At 49.2% G+C, this 13,087-nt stretch overlaps 1 protein-coding gene across 7 annotated transcripts in view; it reads left to right on the plus strand.

The window, feature by feature from the left end:
• TTC23 (tetratricopeptide repeat domain 23) overlaps positions 1 to 13,087 on the plus strand; it is a 119,821-nt gene that overhangs the window by 75,051 nt on the left and 31,683 nt on the right. For 6 of the 7 annotated variants that reach the window (XM_055088191.1, XM_028495207.2, XM_028495208.2 and 3 more), the window contains exons 7-8: positions 2,517 to 2,588; positions 4,082 to 4,187. In XM_055088191.1, coding sequence (XP_054944166.1) covers positions 2,517 to 2,588; positions 4,082 to 4,187 — 178 coding nt within the window. The remainder of the gene's footprint in view (positions 1 to 2,516; positions 2,589 to 4,081; positions 4,188 to 13,087) is intronic. The other variant, XM_007116860.4, reaches the window with a different exon arrangement.

Raw genomic sequence — 13,087 nt, forward strand, 5'->3', positions numbered from 1 at the left:
GTTGTTCCAGAATTGTGAACAGTGGTTTAGTTTGGAAAGATTGGGTAATCTAATCACCAGCTTTGTCAACTTCCTCAGTACTCACTCCCTCAGGAGGCCTCCTGCATGGTGTGGTACTGTGGTTGTCAAACTGTGTCACCGCCAACACTCATGTTCCAAGGAGGGTCTTTTGGGGGTGGCTGGATGGAAGCAACTGGGTGGGCTTCCCAGGCTCTCTCTACCTGCTTCAGTGAGAGCAGCTCCACACTTACCTGCTTTGTATGTTAGAGAACCATTCTGTTTGGAATAAAAGGGGTTCTTTTGCTTTAAAATCAGCAACTTGAAAAGCAGTGGCATCATGATGTCTGCATCCTTTCGTAAGTTGCTTTTCCACTCAATGGTGTGTTTTTGAAATGTTAACACATATAGATAGAGTTCAATCATTGTATGAATAAACCACAATATATTTGTTCCCCTGCTGATGGATGTTTAGATGGTTCCCCATTTTTCACCATCTCAAATAATGCTTCAGTGGAGTTGAGGGCATTTTCCGTACAGACACTGATGGGTGGTGCCCTCTAAGCTGGACCATAAGGGAAGGGACAGCAGGAGGGGTGGATGGCTAGTGAGATGTGGAGAGTGGACAGAGGACGAGAAGCTGCATGGATGTGATAGAGCCAGGATGCCCCAACAGTCAAACAGGGTCTGTGAGCTGCGGGATCCAGAGGTAGCACAGATTAAGTGATGATGAGGCCCAGAGCATCATGGGGAACCAGGTGGCTGAGGGTAGGGAGGAAAATAAGCCTTCCAAAACCCAAGAGGCGGGCTTCCCTGGTGGCGCAGTGGTTGAGAGTCCACCTGCCAATGCAGGGGACGTGGGTTCGTGCCCCGGTCCAGGAAGATCCCCCATGCCGCAGAGCGGCTGGGCCCGTGAGCCATGGCCGCTGAGCCTGCGCGTCCGGAGCCTGTGCTCCGCAACGGGAGAGGCCACAACAGTGAGAGGCCCACGTACTGCAAAAAAAAATAAAAATAAAAATAAAACCCTAGAGGCCAAAGTGTTAGCTGGGTCATTCACTGGGTGTTTTAGTTTGCTCTTTTAGCTCCACTCTGCATCCCTCACTGTGCCCACTTAAGTACAGTTGCCCTCTGGCTGGGAGGCACACAGCCTTGACCTTGGAAGGAGAGAGCACAGCTTATTTATTCCCTCAGCTCCTCCCAGCAAGGTCAGTGCAGGTGGTCTGCATCCATTCACTGAAAGCCACAGCTCCCTCCCCTATAATTCATTTTTCCAGTTCCAGCAAATGCTCCCTCCCTTGCTCTGCCTGTGATGTTAAAGCAGCCTGTTTGGGGTCCTGCACTCTCATCCTTAGGTTTCCTCCGTGCAAACTTCTTTTCTTTTATCAACTTCTTTTCCTCTATTCATCCGTTAAACTGTGCCATCTCTTTCTTGCCCAATAGGTGCAGACCAGTCTTACGGATACTGAAATCACTGAAAATGATAACAGGAGGAGGGGTGGAGAGGAAAGTAGTGAGCCGGGTGCTGAAACCTAGTGAGGGGCAGTGTCTGTGAGTTTAGGCAAAATCAAACTACCCCACATTTTTGTAGTTCATCTGTAAGCTCCTTTAAAACCAAAAGCCCTGCCTAATCTTTACGTGAATTCCTAGGGTTTGAATAATATCTGGCATGTAGAAAGCATTTAAAAATTAAGATAAGTTGAATTGAATAGGACTGAATTAAATTAAACTGAATTGAATTTTTCTGAATAAATGAGATTGCACATTTTAAACATCATGGGTTCCCTTCTCCACTGCCCTCACCCCCCACTCCCGCATATGGTTTTTAGAAGCTTTGCAAACATCAAATAACAAATTAGATCAGAGATTGAGTTTCTGAAGTGAATAATGAATATTAAATGTTTGCTTATATTAACATCTCATACAGCAAAACACTGAAGTTATGAAGATTTTGTGATATGTTCAGATCCCCATAAGATTTCAGGATCCACTTTCTTGATAATATGAGCATTTTTGCTCATGGAAAACTTTGCTTCCTGTTTCCAAGACAAAATGCAACTTAGAGAACCCTCAGAACATGTTAATAATTCATTTGAAAGTAATTTTGATAGACATGTATCTTTTACATTGCCTCGAATTATAATATTAATTGGATACAACATATGAAATCTTTTTGAATTTGAATTTTAATCAATCTAAACTACTGTGTGTAAAATGTCTTTGTAACAAGATGAGTTAAATCTCTTCCGGCATCAGAGGGTGCTCTCTTCAAAAGTGGATTCTAGAGATAGTTAACCCAGGGAAAAGACAAAGTAAACATGATCCATTTGCATTTGGGGTGGGGCAAGCTTTTCCTCTCATTTTTCCTTTCCCTGAGCACTGAACATTTGATCCTTTCCCTCTAACCCTGTGTCCTATTTGAAAAGCATTTCCAGTCAGAACTTCAGGCCAAATCGAGGATAATGACCAATTTGGGGTTTGCCAAAATCAAGTATTCAGTTTATCTATATCCTGTAATACAGGGGTCCCCAACCCCCGGGGCGCAGACCGGTACCAGTCTGGGGCCTGTTAGGAATGGAGCCGCACAGCAGGAGGTGAGTGGCAACAAGGGAAGCTTCATTTGCCACCTCCTCATCGCTGGCATTACCGCCTGAACCACGCCCCCCCAACCCCCAACCCCACCCCACCCCTGGTCCGTGGAAAAATTGTCTTCCACGAAACCGGTCCCTGGTGTTAAAAATGTTGGGGACCGTTGCTGTTAAAAATGTTGGGGACGTTGCTGTAGTAAGAAAAGTCATTTTAAAACAAAGGATATTGTTAGCATTTACAAATATGAAATTCTGATTGTTCTAACACAGCAATAAAAGTTATTACCAGCAATCTTGATTTGGAGTAGCCCCTATCATAAAAAGTCTAGATCTAGTAACTAGTGGATTTTAACATATGACAAATGAGGGGACAGTTTAGAGTCTACCCTGCCTATCATCTCAGAAATGCATTAAGCTGGTCATCAGAGGAGCAAGTCTCTATGGCTTTGCTGTCTCACTGCTTGGTCTGGACTAGAAGGTTCTAGTGGTATGGCTTTATCTAGTCTAAGATTTAGGCTGTTACTTTTCATTTCTTTTTCATTTGCGATATCGATTTAAATATTTTTGACAATTTTTATTATCCTCATTTTATAATGAAAAAACTGAGGTTGCTGAGTGGGTGATTTGCCCAAGGTACCTCACAGCTAATAAAGGATGGAGATAAGATTCTGACCTTGATGCTCTGCCTTCAGATTTGCTGTTTCTACCATGTCATGAATGCTGACATTCCTCCTGCCCTGGTGCACACTGCCAAAGCACCCTGATTCTTTCAGCCTCCAGGAGCTATGGCTAATCCATGGGATTATTTACTTGTTTGTTTGCTTAATACCTTTTTATTTGAAGGGATGTAGTTTGTATTTTATTTGAAAGGATTATTTTTATTTTATGCTCATAGGCTCATACGGTGGTTTTTTTTTTCCCCTTAAAGAATTTTTAAATGGGCTTCATTTTCAAGGAACTGAGCTGTTTCCTGTGTTCGGGCAGATCCTGTGGTCCAGTTTGCCGAGGTTATAGGCAAATGGGCTTGGCGGACCAGGCATGGGGGTGGGGTCGGGATTTCTGTGGGTGAGGCTGCTGACACTGGGGGTAGGTTCCCCTCTCTGGGCTGACCGGTGGGTAGGGTTCTGTGCTTGCCCACTTCCCCTACAGCACAGGCACTTTTTAATCCACCTCCTTCCTCCTGGAAACCCTCCCCCCTCTTCTGCTGACACTGCACTCATGGGAGCATAGACTTTTAAATGATTTACTTAGAAATAAGCCCTGGCCACAGCATCGAGCTATCTGGACTCAGCGTCCAGGGCTTGGTGCTTTCTCTCTCCACTACACAATGCCTTTAAAACCAAGCTCTCCCAAGAGTTGATTGTGCTTCCACATAAATCATATTGTTTAGCTTGCTAGAAATTTCCTTGGCTTTCTGCTTATCGCTCCAATAACAGTTAGTTCCCTGCTTCTGCTGCCAAGCATGTAAACAAACGTGTGTCTTCTTTCCATGATGACAGGCGCATCTCATCGTCCTGAGCAGAAACCCCTCTCAAGAGGAGGCAGCCGTGTCCGCACACTCCGTCGCCTGTGCTGCTGTCGCTTCTGGGAGGCCTGAGCACCATGGTGAGAGCGAGAGTGAGCCTTCCGTGGGGGACAGCGAGACCTGCTCCCTGCCTGTCCCACGGGCGTCGGTGTCTGTGGGCTAGCTGCCTTTGGGATGGGTGAGCAGGTGGATGGAGCTGGGACAGACCCTTCAGAGAGCCTTCCCTGTTAGCTTCACCAGAGTCCAGAGTCCTTTGGTTTCTATCTTTTTTCAGGCTTCCTCTAATCTTTTCCTCTCAAATACAGTAAATCTTCATCCAAACATAGCTATCAGAGCCCCAGAGAGTTCGTGCTGGGCTTACAGGGAAATCTACTGGGCTTTCAAAGGTGATCTATTTTTAAAGGTTGTGGAGCTACTGTGGCAACGGATCTGACCTGCTGGAACTCCGGCCTCCAGACTCTCACAGGGCTGAGCTTTCAATCAGGATGAACTTACACAGCTTCAGGATTCCAAAAGGAAGTTGTCATTTATGAGTCATATAGTTTTTCTTAGCCCCACATAATAGGTAGAGCAGTGAGCCTGGGAGTTCTTTAATCCTCCATCCTGGGCTCAGAGCATACAATATGCCTCTATTGTTGGAGAACATGCATTCTAGTGACTTTCTTTGTTGTTGGTCAGAATATTCAGAAACAGAGTATAACTCATAAAGAAGACAAGAGGTGTATTCCAAGATGTCAGCTAAAAATACTTATGCCTTGTAGGAAAATAAGGTCCAGTGTGCCATCAGTTTGAAAATCAGTATCTGGAAGGCTTGAGGTTGAGGTTCAGGGAGTAGGAGCTGGGCTAAGATGAGGAGGCTGGTGGGAGGAGAAGATGAAGGAGGAGCCTCAGTGAGCAGCCTGGTCTGCAGAGGTCCCTGGGCCAGGCAGGTGCTCCTGTCCAGGGAGGAGCTGGGGAAGGGGATACCAGTGTTTATCTTTCTGTCCATCCCACCTTAAAGATCCTTCATTCTGATCTCCCGGAGCTTTGAGCACCTTTTCAGAGCTGGAGGATAGAGAAGGCAGGTGACCTTCCTTACCCTAACTCCCTAGAACACTCCATACATAGCAATCAACTTCAAAACCTTCAAAGAGCCAACATTTTAACCAGTTTATTGGTGGCTAAAATTCCTTTAATAGGGGAAAAGAACCTTCCATGCCACAAGTATTAATAGGATACTTAAAATGCAAACAATATGGAAACCCCTAGATTAGCAGGAGACACAAATCTAAATGTCTATAGGAACCAAGTAAGCAATGTGAGTGAAGCAGGTAGTCATTAGAAAACAGTAGCAACAGCAAGCATAATTATAAATGGCAGCTAACTGTTGGCTGTAATCTGAGAGATGCAATAGGCAGTGGTGAGGACTGTGGGAAACTGGAGAGGTCCATCCCCTGTTGAAAGTGAGCTGCTGTTATTCAGCTCCAGCCCATTACTGTCATGTGGAAAGCAGGCTTGTATTAGCAGGTCTGCTTTTCCAAGAGAAGGCAGAAATCTGAATTTTTATGTGAAATCAATGCATAGTTGATGGTCACCAGTCAAATATGTTTCAGGCTCTGAGAGATGCAAAACAGGTGTGAGGGCTAGATCCCTAACTTCTGACACGGGAAGCATGAGTATAATAAGTGGTTGTCAGGTCCTTCCTGTTTTTCTTGGGGGGCTCATGGGTTGAGAACTGGACGTTTCTGAGCATTTAAACTGCTGGAGTGTGGGGGAGGGGGTCTACTCCCAGAGAATACCAAGCAACTACAGGAGGCTAAGGCCAGAGACCATCTTTGCCTAGAGGGATTCCGGTTTGCCAGCATCTCAGCTAGTGCTCAGTGTACACATCTGATGAATGTATGGATTAGGTGGGGAACAATAGAAATCGTGTCCCTAAAATACTTGTTTCTTGTAGCTGCAAAGTTAGACCATTCTGCTTTGTGTAACTATAGAATCAGAAACAATCCAATTATGTATTTTTTTCTAAGCTTTCCAGTCTAAATATGGTGTTGGTATAGCCTCCCCTGTAAATAGAGAATGCCACTAATACCTACTTGATACAGATAATTAGGTCTGTGAAAATTTAATGACCTCACACAGTAATAATAGCTAATTCTTACATAGTACATACTGTCATGGTTCTAACCATGTTACATTTATTAACTCAGTTAATCCTCACCACAGCTCTATGAGTTTGGTACAAGTGTTCCCAGTTTTCAGATGGAGAAACTAAGGCACAGAGGGTTAGGTAATTTCCCAAGAGCCATAGCCAGGGAGTGGTAGACTTGAACCTTGGCTCTTGACTTCCATGCTATATTATAAGGACTGGCACTGCACATGCCCTTTTCCTTTCTTTCCCCTCCCAAAGAGTGTGTGGCTTTGGGGAGAGAAAGGGACTTGAGAAGAGCAACGGTGGCCCAAGGAAACCAGTTTGAGTGCCATCTGGGAAGGGGCCAGCCCAGGAGCGTGCACAGGCTCTCAGCCCCCATTCTGCCCCATGTCTCTTTGGCAGCTCAGACTGTTTGGTGACCTGCACCCAGAAAGCCGACTTGCCAGTCATTATCTGAAGGAGGAGGAGGATGAATAGGGAAGGATAAGAAAAAAACTTCCCCCAAGAGCAGGGAGTTGGACAGTTGCAACTGGCTATGCAAATTAGGAAGGGGGTCACTTCTGCCTGAGGCCTGGAGGATCGATTGCTTGAAACATATTGACTCAGAGGCCTCAGGAACCCGAACCAGCAGGAATCATAGCAACAATCATACTAGCAACAATGACAACAGCAGTAGCAGGGGTCGAGCGCCCGTTGTATGCAGGTGCCGGCACTCTCACGAACATGCCCATTTAATCCTAACAAGACTTGGAGGCAAGATGACTTCCCATTTTACAAAGGAGCTAACACAGCCAGCTCTCCATACTGCCAGCACCATCAGTTCATATCCTCTCTACTCATTGCTCTACCCAAGAAGGACAAAGCCCCAGTCAGTATAAGGATGCGGCCTTCTCAGACTCAGCTTCCACTAATCAGAAGACACTGGAAGTGTCTATCACCTTGACACCAACAGGAAGAGAGTTTACTGAAGGCTTGAAGGCGAGTCAACACTAAGTGAAGAGGCTGGGCAGAGAAGCTGTCGGATCAAAACAGACGCTTGTGCAGAGGCAGCATGAAAGCCCTGGAGCCGGGGCAGAGAGGAGCACCAGCCCTTGCCCCTAAGGCCTCAAGCCAACCATCGAAATGGGCACATCAGAAAAGAATCAAAGCAAAGAGAAACCACAGACGATTCCTACTGTGTTAACAGGCTCGAATGTGCTGCCGTGGGGATCTTTGTTCCCTTGGTGACAAACATGGGGAAGACTGTGGACAATGAGCCGTCCGGCTGGCATTTTGTTTTCTGGTTTTTTTTTTTTTTTTTTTTTTTTTTTTGCGGTACGCGGGCCTCTCACTGTTGTGGCCTCTCCCGTTTCGGAGCACAGGCTCCGGGCGCGCAGGCTCAGCCGCCATGGCTCACGGGCGCAGCTGCTCCGAGGCATGTGGGATCTTCCCGGACCGGAGCACGAACCCGTGTCCCCTGTATCGGCAGGCGGACTGTCAACCACTGCGCCACCAGTACGCGGGCCTCTCACTGTTGTGGCCTCTCCCGTTGCGGAGCACAGGCTCCGGACGCGCAGGCTCAGTGGCCATGGCTCACGGGCCCAGCCGCTCCGCGGCATGTGGGATCTTCCCAGACCGGGGCATGAACCCTCGTCTCCTGCATCGGCAGGCGGATTCTCAACCACTGCGCCACCAGGGAAGCCCCGGCTGGCATTTTAAGATAGTTTGTTCCGGCTCTTATCTGCAAGTGCCTAAGCACAGTGGCCTGGGCCCAGAGGATACAGCCGTGTTACATGCATGGACTCAGCTTCCCCGAAAAAGCAGGAAGGAGCGGGGTCCCCCGCAGCCAGGAGCTGCAGTGGCAGTGGGCAGGCGCCTTCCCACCGTCTTTCAGGGTGCCTGGTTTTCATGTCCCTGCCGTCCCCTCACACACGGCCAATGCGATAATGAGAGGAACCCACCCAGGGCTGAGGTTTCTCCAGGACTCTGCTACCTCCTGGAAGGGGAAAGGAAAGGCAGGAATTTGGAATTTATCTTTGTCTGACAACTAAGGGGGTGACCAGCCTCCCCACCCTAGCTCTCACAGAGGCAGGACTCTCTGGCCTGGACTTTGGTCATTTGTGGTTCAGAAGTCCCAGCCAGATCTCCTGGGAGCAAATCTGCATGTTCCACTGAGTGCCAAGGAAACCACGTGCAGGGGGATCTCAACTCTGCTCTCCTATGCTTAAACTAGTCTGTGCCAAGTACAGTTTGTTTGTTTGTTTTTTTAAAGAATCGTTACTAGGAAAAATTTCTCATCTAGGGATTCTCCATAGCCTACTTGCTAAATGTCCACTGAAGGCATTGCCCTCAGACAAACAAAACGCCACTGGCCAAGAAGCCAGTGTGTTTCAGGCTCCACAATCAAGCTAATCCCTTTGCTCTGTGCCTTCCTGCATTCCTTATGCAGACAAAACTGCCTTAGAAGTCACGAGGATTGTGATTGCATAAGGGCTCCCAATTCAGGCTTGTAGAATGTCACTAACCTGAGCCTGGCCAGCTTCCCGGAGCAGCCATAGACAAACTTGGTATTAACAGCTCTCCCAACCCTGCTAAGTCTCCGGGCATTGGCCTTGTGTTTATAACTCTTCTCCTAAAGGATATTAAAATGAAATGGGCTGAAGCCAAGTACATTTCAGTGTAAACCTTTGAGAGGCAGAGCTCGCTGAGCACGGGTGGCCTTGTTTGGAAGTGGCCCCATCTGTGGCCTGGGCTCCAGCAGGCCAGGGAGCTCTGTAGGTTCCAGAGACAGCAGAAGGGAATGGGCTATGCCCCTGCCCGCCTTGGGGCAGGGGGTGGGATCCCTGGCTATATGGACACACTCATGGGCATGGGGTGCATTCCCAAGATGTAACTCCCTACGCAACGGATACTTATGTCTCCCGGGCCCCCACTTGTCCTGGCCTCTCTCCTCCTTTTATACAGTAGACACGAAATATGTAAGTATCTGAAGGTAGGCTCTGTATCTCCATGGAGTCTCCTCTTTTTTACCCTCCGCGATCACTGCTTTTCTCAGCTCCTCCTCCTGTGGCCTGCTTCTCAGCTTGCCCCATGCTGCGCCCTGCCCCACCCGCAGCCTACTCCCTGCTCATGGGGTTACTGATGCTCCTTGAGCCCCATGTGTCTCAGAGAGACTGGAAATCAGACAGACGCACCCAGCTCCAGTGGGCTCCTGACAGGTAATGTGGCCACCTGGGAGCAGCCACGGGAAGGTGGTCTTCACCTTCCCATGGCCCTCCTTGGCTGCCCGTGCTGCCTCCGTCGCCCACCTCCAACCTGAGGCCTCCAAGTGGGGCTTGTGGTGCAGGCCTGCAGTGGGAATGAGTGTAAGCTGCTGCTGGCCACACCCACCCACCTCTCCCTTCCTCCTCACTATTCCCCTCTCCCTCTCTCTTCCTCCTCGGCCTTCCCACCCTCCACAAGTCCTGTGTGTTCTGAGACACTCTTCCTCAGCTCCTACTCGGGGCCCGCTTCTTATTACAAAATGCCCAGCCAGCCTGAGCCTGGTGCCTGAGCTCCCCAAGCAGATGTCAGCATCCATCCTGCTCAGTGCTCCACAGGCCAGGTGGGAAGGGGAAGCAGCAGAGAGAGAGCGGTGGGTGAGGCCAGAGAAGAAAAGGGAAGCCTCTTACCCTGTTTTTCACCATCGTTAGTAGGACCCCCTCTCAGAAACCTCTGGAAGGCACCTTAAAGCACATCCCATGTAGAGGACTGGGGTCCAAGGTGTGTCCAGCGTCACACTGGCAATTAGAGGCCAAGCAAGGCCTTAGACAGAGGCCAGGCACTGCCTACCTAACCACACTCCAGAACCAGAGAGGTCGTGGCTCTGAGGGTGCTCTGTCCTCAGAGGTCCAGGGAGCCCGGAAGCCCCAAAGGTGGGGGCAGGTGTGGGCTGCAGGGGTTGGCAGCTCTTGAGGCCAGCAGAGGAGTAGAAGTTGTGGCCTTTTCCACCCCAAGTCTGTGCTGTTGGTCTCTCTTCACAGAGGGACAACCTGTGGCAGAACTGAAACCTCACTGAGCTTTGCTTACAAACTGCCTTTCATCTTTGTGTCTGAGAACAAAGTCTACGGCTTTATCCCTCTCCTAGGGAGGATGATGGGCTCTCTGATAACCACTTTTATGAGGCTCTGGTTTTTCACTTTTGTGCTGGCTAATAATTTATGTTCAGAACTTCTCAGAAAAGCCTGTTATTTATACCCTGACTTGGCTTCAAAACATATTATTAGGGCAGCTTATGGAAATGACATATACTTCACCAAGACAAGCAACTGTGGCAACAGGCCTGAGGTGCTGGGCACCTGATCACTACTGGGTGGCCCCTAGTGAGACTCTGGGTGGTGTTGGGGGTGGGGGGCAGTCCTGGTCAGCTTCCTGGTGGTGAGGATATTCAAGGCAGGCAGTCCCTATGGTGACTGAGCCCAGACCAGGCCTGTGGGCACCAGGTACTATGCAGACACTTCATGCACACTTTGCTGTGTGAGCCTCACCCAGCCTGCCGCCATCTTGGTCACCTTACACTACTGGTGCAAACCTGTCCCCAGAGATGGCCATGGACTTCCAGGGACCACACATCTCAGGAGCAGCAGGTCTACTGCTCCCGGATGCCCTGTCCAGGCCCTATGAAAACATTCCTCTTGAAGGTGGTCTCCAGTGTGGACCACTGAGGGCCATGCAATGAGGAGTCAGCCTGTCCGGGGCTTCATCTGTCCTCAGACTACTCTGTGGCCCCCACAAGGCTGGTGGGCAGCCTCAGGGTAGCTGCCTGTGTAAAGCCCCAGGCAGCTCCCAGCAGGGTCTAAATGGGTTCAATCCATTTGTTTGCTGGGTGATAGCACTCCTCTGGGTTAATGCCAGGCTAGGATTTGAGACTTTCCATATTCAAACTCCCTGGGGTCCTTAATGCTTTTGCAGTTAGTGCAGAGTGCAGTTTCTGAAGACTGTTACAAAAGATAATTGTCACATTGTACACACAGGCCTCCCTCATAATGAGAGTTGTCCTCACTGTTCCAGCTCTTGCCTTGGGACAGCCTCAAGAAAATGAGCCCAGGGTCACTGGAATTTATTTTAATTAAAAGCCTCCTGACCTCCTGGGTGCCAAATCGTAACCCCACATTCCTCTTGCTCTTTGAATGGAGCCCTGTTTTCTTTTGCCTGTATATGAACATACAGATGGAATAGAGTCTGAAGGGGCCTCCGGGAGACATTAAGCCACCTTGCCCGCCGGGCCACACTTACCCCCTCACCCTAACTCACAGACAGCCCCAACATTCTGCGGGAATGAAAATGGGAGAAGATTCATGGCCTTGGAGCACCTGTGCCACTAGGGCTCAGATTTACAAGCTAAGTCATGCTCCTGTGCTTTAGAAAATGACCTCATCTCTTGCCGAGGCCACCAGCATCAGGTTGCCGAGGCTCTTTGTGAACCCACACCCAACTTCAGGCACAAGGTCTGTGCCAAGAAGTGGCATCCCACCCCAGGGGCTGTGACCTCCTGTCCCTCTGGAAACCCCACTGTCACTTGTGCCAGGTGGACCTCCTGGGGGATGCCCACTCCCAGGAAAACCAGCTCTGCTTCTTAGGGAGTCACTCCTTAGCTGTAATAATAGGACAAATTTGCTCTCCCCTCAAAGAGTAATCATGGGATTCATAGTTCAGAAAGCTAATTTAGGGGCCTGGGGGATGGGGGAAAATAAGTCAGGGTCTTGCAATAAAAGAGCTTTCCTATATCCCAGGTAAAAATAAAAGTGGTTTCAAATTTACAGACAGGGAAGACGCCCACAGTGTATGCCCTGGACCTTCCACTGTTCCCGAGCCCTAGGCTGTTCTCATATAATAAGGGTCCTGACATGATGCCTGACATGTGGTCTGCTTGTATGTGACAACAGCTGTCAGAGACCCCCCCCTCCCTGGCCTTGCCCCCCGGTGACTAGAGACCTCCCAGGAACAGAAATGGAAGAAACTTGGGTCTTTTGAGAAGCTGAGGACTCTGAAATGGGGAAAGGGAAGCAGCAACTTTAGGAGCTGACCCCAGAGGGCAGATTCCCAGTCAGGGCCTGTCTCTGACATCTCACCACAAAGCCTAGCTTTTTTCCACTTCAGTAGCCATGTAGCCTTAGTTTGAGTAATAAATTCTTTTCTTCCCCCAACCCCTTCCTTCCTCCCTCACTTCCAGTCCCTCTTCCAGAGATCCAAATATGCTAACAAGCATCCTCTTTGGAAAATGTGACTAGGCCTCCCTGAGTTAGAGGTTTGAGCCATTTACACACTAGTATGAGTTAGGCCAAGAAGCTTCCTTTCTCCCAGCATCCTGTGAGATCAGGTACACAAAGGAAAGGGGCATCTGGCACTAAGCTCTAGGGCACCAGCCGAAATGGGGTGGTTTTGTGGGGGGAGGGGGATTGGTCAGCATGTGACTGCCAGGGGAAGGAATACTGCGAGGTGGGAGAACGTTACAGGAGAGGGGCTGGAAAGGGACAAAGCACAGCTATGTCCACCTGTGTCTGAGAGACCAGCTCCTTACCCAGGAGAGGAGGGAAGTGCTTCCCATCCCTTTTGATCTCTACCTTTTTCTGAGCTTGGCACCACTTCTTCTGCAAAAGCCCAGGGTCAGAAACTCAGTTCTTACCTGTTCAGTCCCAACTCCTTCCTATGCCCTTTACAACTACAGGTCTTCAGAGCAAGGGCTTATCTCTGGGGAACAAGGCTGAGACTCGGAAGAACTTCTACTCTTCAAGAAGGGCTCAAGGGCTTCCCTGGTGGCGCAGTGGTTGAGAGTCCGCCTGCCAATGCAGGGGACACGGGTTCGTGCCCCGGTCCGGGAGGATCCCACAT

The sequence above is a fragment of the Physeter macrocephalus genome, chromosome 11 (genome assembly GCF_002837175.3).
Source record: "Physeter macrocephalus isolate SW-GA chromosome 11, ASM283717v5, whole genome shotgun sequence".
NCBI lineage: Eukaryota > Metazoa > Chordata > Mammalia > Artiodactyla > Physeteridae > Physeter > Physeter macrocephalus.